A 15,740-nucleotide genomic window follows, 5' to 3' on the forward strand; every position below is an offset into this window, starting at 1 on the left:
CAGTGAAGGAACATGGCAGAGAACTGATGCTGCCACTTTCCTGGCAGATAAGAAATGACTAAATGGCATGTTAGCCTCCACCACTTTGGGACGCTAATATTCCCACCGCAATCTCTAGTGCAAGCTGCACATCTGGTGCAGTTATAACAGCTGGCAGATTAAAAAAGAAACTAAAAACAAGACAACCCTATTTCCTCACTAACATCTGCATCTGAATACAAAACCAAATGAATACACAATTTAACTTCTTGCTTTAATGATGCCAGCCTAGACTAAGCCTTTATTATATGCAGTGGTTTGCTTGCACAGCCCTAAGTGCAAAGGTAACTCAGTCATAGCTTGCCACCCCCAAGGACACCCACTTGCAGTGAAGACACAATCAAAGCCTTTTCACTGTACAAGGCTTCTCTTTTATGAAGAGCTTGCTTAAATATGTAAGCAATTTCATAGACAGAAAATCTGACTAATTTTCAAAAGGTCATCTTTTCCAAACTGGTTGCTTTAAACTTTTGCTCTCATTATGCTGTAGCTGGTATTTTCTTTAAGCCACCATTAAGGAACTGAACCTAAGGTCACTAATAACAATGGCCATTTACTCTTTTCGTCTAGCAGCAGATTATACAAATGTCCTGTTACAAAAAAGCCTTCTCACCTTGTTTGGGTACTTGTGCAACACCCACAGCTATACATATTGCAATAAAAAGGAGAGTTTTCCTAAAAGGGAAAGAAAGAAAGAACATGTGAGAAAACATGTACAGTTTCAGAATGCCAAGGAATTACAGGCTTGATTCAACATCCAAAGTCAATGGCAGGATACCATTGACTTCATCAAGTCCTGGATCAAAGCCATCACATTCTACAACTTTCCACTGATGCTGAGAAGGCGTTTTACACAAAGATCAAGGATTATGTATGCCCTCATATATAGTACATATATTTTACACTGGCTTTTATTAATAAAGTAACTGCATCTGGTTTATATTTTCTTGCAGCAGCCTTCAAATATGAATCCTGCTATGTAGTAAATTTCTTCCTGGAAAGGAAAAAAACAAGTTACTGTAAAGAAACTATACAATAAATGACAAGTTAATGCCTGTAGAGATCATTAGATACTTTTGATCTGCTATCAGTCTTGTCACTATACCCCATCATTTTACCATAAATGAAAACGTTGTGCCACACTTTTGTTCCTGTATTATAAAATTTTGTCATGTTACAAACAAGACATGCTCTTCAAAGTAAAAAAATTCCCATCGCATTTTGACTTAAAACTTCATGCTCAAATAGAAGAGTGCAATACTGATACGTATCATAGGCCTACTGACAGCAACAAACATATATAACGTTGATACAGATGTGCTCAAAATTTGCTTTAAATGAGAAGTGCTGGATGTTGGGCAAAGAATACATTTTTTAACCATGGTTAAAAAACAGACTGACTGTTAATATATTAGCCAGATTAGCACTTAATCACACTCTTATCAGTGACTAAATCTTTTAATAAATGAGAAATATATTTTCTGTTAATGTTGAGCATCCAGGCACAGAACTATGTAACAATTATAGTAACCTGTATCTACTTATTCTAAGAAGAAATATTTCTAAAATGTCAGAAATACAGTTCTGATACTAACTGCTCAATAGTTCTGATACTAACAGCTCAACCCTCTTGCTCATTTACATATGTAACCTCATTGATTTTTCATAATGTCAAACACTAGATTGACTGAAAGTGTTTGCCAGACCATGCAGAGAGCACTTGAGTATCTGAAATACACAGTATTTGAAAGTAACACAGTTGCAACTGAACACCTGTAACTTCATGTGATGTAGCTTCACCAGCTATTTAGTCAGGCTTGCACAGCAAAAGAAGTGCAGGAAGAACACCCTACCACTTTTTACAGGAACATATGGTTCAAACAGCAATGACAGACAAGTTCCTTACACTGAGTGTTCGCTGCCAGGTTGCCTTCAGCTCAGAGGGTAACATAGGCATAAACCAAGTATTAGTAATGCTATAATGACAAGAAATCATGCTATGGCTTAAATATTTTTTTATATATATGTACGTATATACACACACATATATAGCAGTTTTCATGAAAAATCTTAATATTCCTTTCGAGGGTTTGCAATTCAAACATTCCAGAAACATCCAAGTGCATGAAAATCACAGAACAAAAATCTGGTTTTATCAAATTGCTCAGTGAAACAAAGGAAAAAAATTTTTAAAAGAGTAAAAATTCATTGATCAAGCAGAGGATGGGTTTGATTACATACTCTCCTTCCACTTATGTAGTTTTACTGTGGGGTTTCACCTAGTTTTCAACCCAAGGTCCCCTGAGGGGAAGGAGTACTTCACAGCAGGTGCCACTGCTTCTTGCAGGCCCCCTCCCCAGACCAGTCCAACCCAGGCAGCAGGTACTTCTCAACTGCCCCCTCTCCAAGCCCAGCGCTTGATAGATACTTGCCAACCAAAGTCCACTGGCTGAGGCTTCCCCCATTTTCTGTTATGAGGAAAAAAACCCATGGCAAATGCTAGGAAGAGAAAGGAAACATTAGAGACCCAAACAATTCCAATTGCTTACAGGTGTGCTGATTAAAAAAGTGCACTATCCACCACCACCCACTCTCCAGCTTGGCAAACCTCTCTGCTGTCCTTTCCTTTTCTACCTGATCAGCAGCCCGGACTGTATTCACAAATTGCCACACCGATTTTCAGACAAAGCACTTGTTTAAACAAGGTTTCAAGCTACAGGGGCAGGGAATAGAAGCTTTATATGTCTAGACTAAACCTACTTTTTCTGCTATGATATATCTTAAAGAGTCTCCTGCAGCATTCTTCAAAATATCTGCTCAAAGTTTTCAAGGCAAATAAGTGGGCTGGATCTTGGACAAAATTAGGTCCACTGGTTATAAACCTACACGTGGATTTGCATATTGTGAGAGCTTAAGTTTTGGCAATCAGAACAAGTGAATAATTTAAGGAACAGTAAGGCATGATAACGGTAATATTCTGTCATTGGTATTGCAACTGTAAAACTGTAGATACATCATGCTTTTAGAAGAAAATGCACAGAACGTACAGGATATTCAAAAACATGCATCACTGCTCCAGTTCTCATCACAGAAGGAGAGTGGGGTAGAAACTACACCTCACAATCCCAATGTGCTTGTAAGGGCATGTTTTTAATTAACCACTGCAGTCCCTAGCTATTCCTTCTCTTCAGGCTTTCTCCTGCTACAGCCATGAAATGTCTACTGGAGTAGTTCTGCCACTCCTGCAAAAGACGTAATATTGACGGTTGTCCAAACAGCAGGTCAGCTACAGGACACTCACTTCATTTTTTCAGCTCTGAAGACCAGAATTCAAGTTCATAGTTTCTGTGTCACACAATGCATCATCTTTTCATTTAATGAGAAGCTTAGTGACAGGAGATTGCTGTGTTAGGAAGAAAGTCCATGCATTGCACTGTATCAGCTAAAACTCAGGACAACTCTATTTATTTATTTGACTTCCATAGGTGCAAAATGGATTCACAATGAAAAATAGCATAAGACATTTTAGTTAACTCCAAAGTCAGGATGCTCAAAGAACTCCAGAGACCAAAATGCAAAGATGACTCCTCTTAACATTACAATAGCCTCTTCTACATCAGCCAGCGACAAGCTGTGTGTCAGGTATCTGGCTCCGTCACCTCCCAGCAAACGTTGTCGGAAGGCAAGAAATTCCAAAATGCTCCCAGGGCTGTAAATTACACAGATGTAAGTGGATACACAGAATCATTTAGTGAGGGGTAAAGACAAATGTCTGGCTTACACAGTGCTCTCCAGCTAATGTCAAGAACAGATGAGTGATCAGCTAAGAGAAAAAACAGGGACCAGAGACAACCATAGGAATGAAAGTCCTCTACTCCATGGGAAAAGTTAGTCTTCCTTCTACCTTTTTTCAAAAGTAAAACTTTTTGTAAATGAAACCATGTGCAACCTAAATTGAAGTTGTACAAGGGAAGCCCTCCATGGCCAAAGATGAAAAAATGAAATTCTATCTTTCTGACAGAATACATTCACGCAAACCCTCCTCTCTTGGCCAAGATCACTACTCTGCATTTGCAGCTTTTAAGTCTCCATTCTCACACCACTCTGCCACTAAGTCACCAGGCTCCCTGCTGCGTAATGCATACATGGCTTGCTGCATCCTCTGCCATAGCTGCAAGGAGCAAAGCAAGCAGCATGCAGAAAGCCTGGACAGTGTGCCTTAGCTGAGCACATAGCTCTTGGGGAGACTTGTCCTGCTGGGACACTACAACAGAAAAATGGAAAAGCATGTGGCAGGAAAGACTCTAGCTGACTATTTTTCCCCATTTAACATCACACATGAAGCTGTTCCAATATCTCTTGAGCTTCCTCCCCTCCCACTACTTTTTTGTCCTCTCTCCTATTTTACAGGCAAGTACGAGTGGAGGGCAACTATATCATTGTTTGGAGGAAGGCACTATCAAATGTGGTTGAGCTATTCTACCACTTAAAATAGAGCTTATCTTTCTGGTAATCTTTGACATCTTGTGGCGTTTTGTCTCTTTCTACAAGTGGACAGCAACTCTCTGCATTTACTTTTTTCCAGTAGGGGTGATGGATGAATGAGGAAACTGATAATCTTCAAAGCAAGTTGTGGCAAGCAATGATGAAAAATTCCACTCTCTGAAGAATATTCAGCAGTGTACAGAGCTTGGGTTTGGTCAGTGCACAGCAGTATCCTCTTCATTCCAGGCTGGTTTCCTAAACCTCAAGTTTAAAGGAAGAAATACCACTAGCTGGCTGTTAGAGAAGGCAGGAAAATCTTTTCCCAGTGTAACTGGTACAGATGCATTCAACCCTGTGCTCATCAGTGATCACAGAATGGTTTGGGTTGGAAGGGACCTTAAAGATCACCCAGTTCCAACCCCTCTGCCATGGGCAGGGACACCTTCCACTAGACCAGGTGGCTCAAAGCCTCATCCAACCTGGCCTTGAACACTGCCAGGGAGGAGAATGGTGATGGTTTAAATACCAGCACCTGCCCCACATGCATTGCTTCATTGGATCTCCTCTGAGGACTGCTGAGAAGGGCCCAGTTTGTGTCCATCAAGCCTGAGAAGGGCTTTGGGAAAGGTAATAGCACCTTGTGGACAGAGATGCCCTGGGCATCTCTAAGATCCCAAGCTGTTAAAAACCTAATCTTTCAAGATCTGAAAAGAAAGATACCTTCCTTTGCTGATATAATGAGATTAGCCAGCAGGTGCAGTGCTGCTTCCCAAGTTTTAAGAGACCTACTATTAACATAGTTTGAGGGGACACAGCCTCCAAAGCCTCTTCCAGGCGGGTGACAGTCCCATGGCCTTTGGGCACAGATGCCACTGTGGACCTAACCAGAGAGGGGAAAGCTCCTGAATCTTGTGTCACAAGTTCACAATTTGAAAGAAGGGGAGAAAGGAGAGACACAAGATAAGGCGAGATGTAGAGGATCAAAAGGTGTATTGCTCTTTCCTTCTAAGGAGCAGCGGCCTCAGAGGAGTCCTACAACAGTGTTGCGGTTTGGAGAAAGGAAACTCCCTGCCTGGTGGTCCACTGACTCTGGACAGCACTTGGCTAAAGATGAGAAAGTACCACATCCAGATGAACAGTCAACTCTGTTACTATCTCTAAAAGAGGAAAAAGTAATTAAAGATGCGATTTTAGAAACTTTTTATGAGTACATCCCTGATTTCTTACACTTTTCCTCTGTATTAAGGCAAAAGCATACAGCTCAAATTCCCACTCCTGTGAAATACTCTCTTCTTTCAGGGTTTGTCTCTGTACATTTTGTAGTTTGCTCTTCAAATGTTCTACAACTCAGCACTCAGGAGACAAGGGTAACACAAGGCTGTTTGTGTTTTTAAATTAAATACTCCATCAACAAACTTGGTGAGAGATTTAGAAGCCATGCAGCTGTAGGTGTTTTATTTATTTAACCTGCAGAGACACCCCTATACAGGTAGCAGGTCTGACCTAATGGCATTTCCACAAAAAGGTGGTCTAGGTTGCAAAGGATTGACTGGTTTGATAATGCTAAGGAAACTTGCTCCTTTTGTGAAGAATTCTGGTTTCTTAACAGAGGCAAGCAACCAGGTTCCTTTCTCTCTAGTCAAGTAAATTAGGTAAACAAGAAGATGCATAGAGATATATCTTCTGAAGTTACCTCTGATTTTGAACTCAGATAAACTGTATCTCTGCTACTGTACTACTCTACTGTAATTCAATTTCTGTTTTGCCATCAGCAATATCCCTTTACAGATATCAAATAACCCCTTTTTTAAATTGCACTCGGACAATCCCTAAAGAAGTCCCCCAGACACAGACACTAAACACACGGACCTCCTGGGAAGGCCACCTTCAGGCAGCCACGTAACTACCCACAAGCATTCTAGCACACCCGGATTACACACCAGACACACTTCAGCAGTATAATCCTCACTTCAACACAAGACAAATTCTCTCTGTCCCGCTCGGAGCTCTCAGCAAATTTAAGTCACAGCCAGAATAAAATAACCACTTTACAAAAGGAGATGCATACTGGTAACCTCTATAATATCATTACAACCGTCAAAAGTTCACAACCGTCTTGCCTAGGCTGCTTTTAGACGAACTATAGAGGAGAGAGGAGCTCTACCTTTGCATCACAGATGATGATGCATTAGAAGTACCTCAGCCCGCTGCAGAAGCATGTAAATACTGGGCACCTCCTCTAGTCATCTCTGTTATTAAGAGGGTAGCCTCAGCTCTTAAGCGTGACTTTTGCAGGTTTTGTTTGTTTGCTGTGTTTTCATAACGAGGTACCAAAGGGGGGGACGAGCAGCCGGGGTACCCGTGGGTGCAGAGGCACGCTCCCCCGCAGGATCCCTATTCCCTCTCGGGGAGCTGGGGTGAGCTGGCTCTCAGGTCCGGCTGCCCTCACTCCCGGGGGGCCACACACCCGCGTAACCCTCCCCGGGCCGGGCTCCCCAGAGCCAGGCTGCCTGCCGGGGCGCGGGCTCGGACGGGGGAAGGATGACGCGAGGGTGCTGGACAGGACCGGGAACGTCCAGGAGAGCAAGAGAGAGAGGAGGGACAAGGGAGAGCGCGGAGAGGAGAGATGCACTGCCACCGGCACAGGCGGGCTCCCTCCGGGGGGTCGGCGCCCCGCAGCCCCCGCCGGTCCTCCGGGGGCACCCGGGACCTCGCGGGGCTACGGCTGGAGCTCGGAGAGCAGGGGTCGGGGGGAGAGGAAGGGGGGACGGGACGACAACGACAGCCCACCGGGGTCGCCGCCCGCTGCCCCCGGGAGAGGAGCCGCGCCGCAGCCGCCATCCCCTCCCTGCCGGCCCCGCCGCCGGCCCCGCGGCGGGTGGCGGTGCGGTGCGCCCCGTCGCCGCTGGCCGGGGGAGCGGGGCCCGCCGTCACGCCTCCCCGGCTCCCGCTTACGTTTGTGCCGCGGAAGAGATGCGTCCTCGCCTTGTCCTCTCGGCTCCCAAATGCATTTGTATGCATTTGCCCGGGCAGCGGAGGTCCGAGGGAAAGCCGGAGCCGAGCGCCGCCGCAGGGTCAGGTCCTGTCCATGAAACCCCGCCGGCCCCGAGGTCTCCGCCGAGCTCCGTGCAAGCCCGAGGGCGGCCCGCGTACGGCCCGCGGGGGCGGGCGCGGCCGGGGGGGGTGACGGGGGGGCCGGGCGGGGGGGCGCCGGGGGCTGGGTGGCGGGGGAGCCCCGCGGCTGCCCGCGGAGTCCGGCGGCGGAGCGGCGCTGCAGCCGCCTGCCCCGGCACCGGCGGTCCTCCCCGCCTGCCTCGGTGTTAAATTTCAGCGCTGGCTGCCTGGCGATTACATCAGCAAACGCGGCCCCCGGGGCGGGCCGGCCCCCGGCCGCGCATGGTGCGCGCTGCCCCGCGCAGCTCCCCCCGGGCGCGGCTGCCCCGAGCGCGGCTCCGCGGCGCGCAGAGCCGAGCCGAGCCCCGTCCGCCCCGACCCCGTCCCCAGCGTGGCCCGGGAGGAGCGCGGTGCGGCGGCCCCAGGTGCGGCCGGTCGGGCTGGCAGCGACGGGGCAGGCGGGGGCAGGGAGGCAGGTGATGCCGCTTAGTGCATCCGAAGGGCGCGGAGAGCCCGCGGTTCCCGCTGGGCGCCGGCTGGGAGGGCTCGGCAGGAAGCTGCAAATTACATTAAAATGTGGGGACAGAGGAAGGGGGGAAGGGAGATGGTGAAATGGTATAAAGAGAAAAAGCTGAGCGTGCTGGAGGCTTTGCATCTCGAGTATCATTGGAGTGGGGTCCAGCAATCCTCCCTCTGGAAAATGTTTGAAGACCAGATGTAATTTGGTAGCATTACAATGCCAAAAGAAATACAACACCCCTCACTGTCTTCTTCCTAAAGAGACAAAGGTCTTTTCAGCTGTCATTTCCAGTTTTCTTACCTTGTCCCAGTAGCACAGTCTATTGTAACTTTATGCCATGACATCTTCATGCAAACTGTCTCTCAAAACAAATAAAGTAGGGTTAAACAATACAAGACGTTGCAATATACACTGTACAGCAAACCCATGGTCAAATCCTGCAGCCTTACTTAGGCAAAACTTACTTTGACCTAAGCAGAAATTTGATGTGAGTTAGGATTGTGGTATTTGGCTCTTGCTGGGTGTTACAAGAACAAAGATTTCACATTAGGCTTGCAGCAAAGACCTCCAGGTTGTAGGTAAGATGGAAAAATGTGACATGAAATAAAACCAAACATATTACCTAACAGCAGAAAATGAGAGAAATGACAAGGCACAAAGTAAGGTTATACAAGACAAGGAGTTTGTATTGTATCACTGAGGATGCTCCACTCAGCTGAAAAGGCCTTTTCTGGGTGATTCAAGGTAGCAAGGAACAGGCAGAAAAATTGGGGGAGTGGGGAGAATTGTGAGGCAACCAAGGGCCAACCTAGAACAGTGTCTTTTCTTGGGGATAACAGAAGCCAAAGTTACAGGGGAAAAAATTATTCTCAGGCAACACACCTGAGTGTTTTGGTGTTTAATTTCACACTCAAATTAATTTTCAATGCCTTGAATCATCCAGAATCTATATAGTCTCACTGGCTACCAGGGGATTTCCTCACTTTTTGAAAGCCGAAGGTAAAAGCTGACAACATTTTGTCTTTCTGTCTATGTACCCTGCATTAACAAAGTGACAGCAGAACATGAAAATTTATTTCGTCACAGAAGAGAACATGGTGCCTGCCCAGGGAGGTATTGGACACTGCTACAGTAAAGACTTTGTTGACATTTCTGTTTTAAACCACCACGCTTGAATGACTTCCAACTACTGCAGTGTTATATTTAATTTAGTTTTTATTAGCATTAAGATGAACTAAAATGTGTACATTACAGATTGGGTTTAGAACAGTTTGGTGCCATTCCATGAAATCTATCAATCCCTTAAATATGCAGTAGGCATAGAGTTGATTTATTAACCTTTTGGCATCTGCATTAGGGCTATTATGGAGAGAATTCTGCCCCGAGAGTGACCCTGGGTAAATCCTGCCCTCGTTTCTGTGCACATTGATAAGTACAGGAGCCAACCTGCAGCACAGGGTGAGATAGGCTGGGGACATTGTCGAGATGTCCCTTTCCAACAGTGTTTGCACTGAAGAAGGTACAACTTGAGATTCTTGCCAGCTGCACATACACAGTGTAAATAAAGCTTTGCTGACCCTGATTATGCAGTGGCTTAAACCAGTGTAAAGTTTAAAAAAATAGCATTGGTTGTTCAGTTTTCTGTATTTAAAATTACAAAATTAAGGTCACAAAGTAGGACACTTCACTGCCATTTGTGACTTTGCTCTTTAGGTCCTTGTTACAGCCCCCGCTGTGGTTTGAACCCTGCCTTTTGACTATTTGGGCAGGGTCCTTGGCTATTCTTGTGTAAGGAGCCCAGGGGCCGGTCAGGCCGTCGGGGAGGCATGGGCCAGGGGAAGGATTACCTGTGCCCTTCCATTTCCTCACCACACACAGCTCATACGTCTGAGCCATGTGTCCACAAAGGGGTTGGGAACATGTGAGGGAAACTCCTTTTTCCCTCCCCTGTGTCTCTTTGCCTGGCAGCTCTTGCACTTACTCTGCCGCTTAGGTGCTTTCCTTTGATATTAACACCCTTCAGAGCTGCTGAAGCTCTTAACAGAAGAAATGAGCACCATCTAATGCAGATGAAGAAAGCAATTGAAAAAACACAAGGAAATTAAATGACTTCCCCCATGTCAGACAGTGAGTGTGTGGCACTGTTGGAAAGAGTCCAGCAGTCCCCAACTTGTTGCCCATTGCCTTGTGTTTTCAATCAGCTCCAAATCTCTTCTAAGCTTCATGGCAAAAATCAGTATCAGTTTTATTCTTACACTTGCTTCTTGCAAGTGCTCTTACAGCCTAATAAGCAGAACTTCCTATGTTTAAAGCTATCAGATTACATGTGTTTATTTCCAGAGCTATATATAGCCATCTGTATACTTACATACACCAAAAGACCTGGTCAAGCTCCAAATGTGTTAGCACTGATTGCAACACAGTGATGCTGGAGTTTCATTTCCTATGGTAAATGTCCCAATATCCCATTTTTCCATGTCTACTGTCTCCTGCTTGACCACAGCCTACCCCTGATTTCTCTTATCTCCCCAAGTAAACCCAGGGATTACTGAAATACAAAATTAGTTCTTTCGAGATACCACTTCTTGCCTTTCTGACATAATTGCAAGCTCTTCTTCTGTCTCTTTTCTCCTTTTCCAGCAGTTGTTTTCCTCCTTTCATGATCTGACTTGCTCATCTGTCACTCCAGATTACAGCTGCTGAGTTCCAGCCACGCGTTGGGGCACAGAACAGGAGCTGCTCTTGAACAGTGTAAGAGGCGAGGAAAATGGTTCCTCTCTGTGATTTTCCTTCCAGAAAATGTACAGGACAGAGCAATGGTTAGTATATTTCCAGAGCCTAAAAATAAGTTAAAAAATTAATAATAATTTTAAAGAAAATCTGTGAAACAGGAATGTGAGGACTGAGTGTTAGAGCCTGAGCCTTATCCCACTGCAGTCAGTAGGAGCTTTACCTTTGACTTGAGTAGGAGCAGAATGGGACCCACACAAGTTTCCTGGTACAGTCCCAGAATTAGGAATTTTTGGCAGAAGATCCATGCTGCTATTGAGTTCCCTTTGGAGAACTGATTTTCCCTGCACACCACAATATATGGTGTTAGGCTATGTACCAAAACTGCTGGAACCTAGTTCAGCAAAATATTTATTTAGAATTCTCTCTGTGGCAGCCAAAAAAAAGTTTAACACATTGCTCCGGTTAAAGAAAGTTAGCAAACTATCAAATATGATCAAGAAATACAAGAAATGGAAAGGATTACAGCATGTCTTTGACAACAGCTGGCTAAAATTGAAGAAAGAGGGACTTCAGGTCTAAAACAATTAGATGTGTCTATTCTTTGTAGAAAGTGAAAGAAATTGTAATGACCAGCATCTGCCTTCTCTCTCTAGTTATGGCTATTACCTTCTGATAGAAGGAATTAGTGACAAGCAATGTTCTCCAGTTTTGAATATGTAAAAAATCTGGAAATGCCTTTGAAGAGCACAGTTGATGGCTTTTTTGATTAATTCTATTGCTTCTATTTTTCTACTAGCAAACTAAAGAGACAATTAACATAAAGTTACACGCTGAAGGATTCAGAGTGGAGAGGATTTTTCTGTCTTACAAGACCAACACATAAGAACCTGTGAGGGAAAGGGGCTGAGGGAGGAAAGGAGAGATGCTGTGGGTTCAGGGGACCAAACTTCAGAGGTCCTGGCACACAGAGCAATAAAATGCAACCATAGAGTCAAGACAGACAAAAATGCCAAGCCACAAATGACCATAAAGACTAGTGAGATTCTTTAAGATGCTTAGTTAAAGCAAACAAGGGAATATATCCAGCTAGAAGCAAGAAACAGAAGAGAGCCTCAGTGAACCACAAGACAGAGTAGAGACTCCAGACCACAAGGCTCTGGTGGCTCCAACTGAGAAAGGTGTTTCACTGAAGCCAAGATACTTGCAATTGTTTACAAGACCAGGTATCATCCATTTTAGAAAGTCACTGCTATAGCAGACACCCACCATAAAGCACAGTAAAAATTCTCGTGGAGAGAGCTGAAGCGGGCGACTGAAGCAAAGCCTTCTGGAGGAGCAACCCCACACCCAGCAGCTGTAAAGCTCTGACGTCTTGTTCCAGTGATGGCACATCTTATGCCATACTAAGAATGTGGATAAGCCTAGCCAAACACACAAGAAAATATTAAAGGAAGAGAGAAGCCTGAGAAGCAGTTATTAGGAAAGTAATAAGGGAATGGAAAATACGAGAGCAAGAACGAGTGCAACGTGGGAACCATGGGAACAGCTCACCAAACGAGAAGACTCCAATTACCAAATAGGCAAAACTGCCAAGAGAGAAGCACAGTAAATTTCCAGCTAAAAAGGGGCTCTGGAGCCTAAGAACAAATGGTGAAAGAGAAAACCAGAGGAGGAGTTAGAGAAAACCCAATGACTTTCATTTTTAGTTAATCTTTATCCCATCATTGATGGAGTGTTTTGCCATCCAGGCAGGAAGTGGAGACTCCCACTCCTACAGGCAGGAAGATGCATTTGACATGAGGTATTTTCTGGGATACTCATTGAACTGAAAAGCCCTTGTAGGTGAAGTCCATAAATATGACCAAGAGTCTGTATTCCCACAGCCAAATTACCACCTCTACCAACGTGTGCTGAGAGAGACACAGAGAGCAAGACAGGCCTCAGCAGATGTGCTAACAAGTGTCTCCCCACCAGAGTGGTGGCTGTGGCCTTCTGCCATAGGCATTCAGCAACCATGGTGGGGTGCCCTGCACGAGGACTTCCCCAGCAGGTCTCCTGAAAGCCTCCTGCCCATGGCAAGGAGTCCTCCCCAAGCATCTTGGTTCTCTGTCATCGTATAAAACTTGCCCTGTCTCCATCAGTAACAGAAAGCAAAAGCCTATTTTTTTGCAAAAAATAAAAAGCTGTGATTGTCCTATGTGAAAAACCAGTAGCTTGTAGCACCCAAGGACACTTACTTAACCTCCTCAGTAGTGCTCTGTAGTGCCCTTCTGCATTGGAAGGATGGGTCAAAAAAACCCAGGCATCTTATAGGACATCTTTCTGCAAGATAAAATCTACAGGTATTTCCTGAAAACCACTCTCTGTGAAAGAATAAAAATGGAGCCCATTTGGAGTGAAACTGTCCACACTCATATGGTACTCTCAAGCCGCTAGCAAAACCTCATCAGCACTAAAAATTGCTCACACATCTGGAAGAACCAGTGCAGTCATCTGAGAAGTATTTCACTCCCGAGCCACAGAGAGCTCTGCATCAGGCCAGTCCTTTTTAAAGACGTTCCCTTTCTTTTTCAGCAACTGTGGGAGATGCTTCATTCCGCAGTTCATTAGTCCGAGAAAAGTCTTTCTTGACCATCTCTGCTTCCAGCCATGGGGCTGTGGGTTTTCACAGTGCTGCCCTGCAGCCAAAAAAATGTGTTGCCAGATATTCCTTCTGCAGTAACTAAAATACAGTTTTGGCTAGCTTCTGCAAAATTTGCTTCTGGCAAGAGCAAGGGGAGTTTGCAGAAGCCTCAGTCCTCCACTTTCTCACCTGATGAGAGGTAAGCTACTGATGCTCAGAGGCTAACACCATGTTAAATCTCTGCCTTGGGGTAAGACAACTTGTTCTCACGTTAAAAATCTTACTAGAATTTTCTCCCCAATTACAGAAGCAGAAAATTCCATGAGACTCCAGTTTATGACCTTCAAAATGATGCAAAATGCAGTTGTTAGAGGCAGCCACAAGAACTCCTTTTCCCTGCTCAAACTTTGAAAGAGAGAGACATAATGTCATAATACCATGAATAATTATGAACTCCATCTTTAGGAAGAGAGAAATTTAATCACAAAAACAATTTGACCAACTTCACATGGTTATTTCAACCATTAACAATAAATGATTCCTCTGATAGATCAGAAAGTTTCCTCCAACTTCCCACAAATTCTCTCTAGTGGTTTTTTAAATATTCTGAGTCTCTTAACACACAGCATACCTAAATCCTGCAGAACAATGGAGTAATATAAACCTGACAATATTTGTTGATGACGTTCATCAAAACAGGAGTTTCCAGACTCAGTAGGTATTAACAATATCAATGAAAATGGAAATTGCACTATTTCCCACTCTTTTTTTTTCCCACATAAGTCATCATTGGACTTCTTCAATACTCTTTAGCTCCCAGGAAAGGAAAAAATGGGGCTTATTGTTGTTTGTCTTCTTGGAATCTCTGGATTTAAGAAGAAAGCCATAAGTATTGTCAAGTACAGCGTGGTATGTTTGTATGATGAACATTTAATTTCCAAATTAAGAATTCTAGATCAGGCATGTATAATGGCAGGAAAGATTTTCTGTAGAGAAAGAGACTTTAAGTAGATTGCTTTTTCTGAAAATACCAGACAGATGAATATGTGGAATCCAAGACCAAAATACATTGGCACTAACTTCAATGCTGATATTTTTACAATAGTAATATAATTAATTTTTGTAAATCCTTTACAGCTGTACCACCAATATAGCATAGTATTTTTAATAGGCTACTTTCATCACCTTATTTTTAGAGATCAAATTTTGATCCTGTTCTTCAGTTACTTAAAATTGATTAGATTTGTGAGTGAGAACTACTGTTGCAGGAAAGTAAAGGACTAGGTCTTTCAGCAGGCATAGAATTATTTCAGAACAGCCCTTTCCTCTTCCCAACTCATGTCATGTGAAAAAAGTAAAACTGAATGAAATCCTCCTATAAACACTGATAAAAATAAACTAGAGAAAAATTATGAATACATCTGAAAGATGAGACTTTTTTCCTTCTTGGATCAAACAAGTTCGTTAAGCCAGATGTGCCTGGATTATTCTTATTGCAGAGAGCTGTAAAAACCTCATGGTTGTTTAGTTATCCGGTGTTGGCTTAGACATAGTCAAAAGTTGAACAACAGATGATATGTGTAACTGCACCATGTTGACCCGAAGACACGCAACAGTTTAGTGAATGAACATCATCAAGGTTGAGAAATCCAGAACTTGTCAAAGTACCGTCATTAACTTTTGTTTGCAACCTCACATTGCACACTAGAGGCCTTACAGGATTGTGGGTTACTTTCACAGGGCTCCAACCTTCTTCTGGTGCTTCAGGTCTTCCAGAGGCAGATGGGTGTCGCACCCCAGGACCTCTGGGAAGTATAGGGGTGAAGCCTACAGTGTCTCTCCCGGACGCAAGTGAACTGCTGCTTTTTGAAAGGCTCACAGCCTGTGTGAGTTGTAATGGCAGGGCAAGAGACATCAGGCTAGCACAATGATCTTCTGCACTACCAGATTTTAGCTGTTTTCTTTGAAGCAGGAGATGCCAAACCTTACCTCAGTCTCCATTTTCAAGCACAGGCAGAACAAAATACTTTCTACCTCCCTTCAGAAATTACTGGGGCTGTTTAAAGTTTTCTGAAACCATCCAGCTGAGACAGACATTCACACAGAACAAACCATAGACATCTCTAAAACTACTAAGAGGAAAAAAAATATATAAAATTTCTATAGTTTGTTCTTTTTCTGTATTATAGTTTGGGATCACTTTTTGTCTTAAGTATTTATGGCATT

At 44.1% G+C, this 15,740-nt stretch overlaps 1 protein-coding gene across 1 annotated transcript in view; it reads right to left on the reverse strand.

The window, feature by feature from the left end:
- Positions 1–7,545, reverse strand: part of COL24A1 (collagen type XXIV alpha 1 chain) — a 149,113-nt gene extending 141,568 nt beyond the window's left edge. The window contains exons 1-4 of the mRNA XM_074877236.1: positions 6,992–7,545; positions 3,640–3,748; positions 781–875; positions 653–714 (exon numbers count right to left, since the gene is read on the reverse strand). Coding sequence (XP_074733337.1) covers positions 653–714; positions 781–875; positions 3,640–3,748; positions 6,992–7,545 — 820 coding nt within the window. The remainder of the gene's footprint in view (positions 1–652; positions 715–780; positions 876–3,639; positions 3,749–6,991) is intronic.
- Between the last annotated feature and the right edge of the window lie 8,195 nt (positions 7,546–15,740).

This window comes from Strix uralensis, chromosome 8 (assembly GCF_047716275.1).
Source record: "Strix uralensis isolate ZFMK-TIS-50842 chromosome 8, bStrUra1, whole genome shotgun sequence".
Lineage (NCBI taxonomy): Eukaryota > Metazoa > Chordata > Aves > Strigiformes > Strigidae > Strix > Strix uralensis.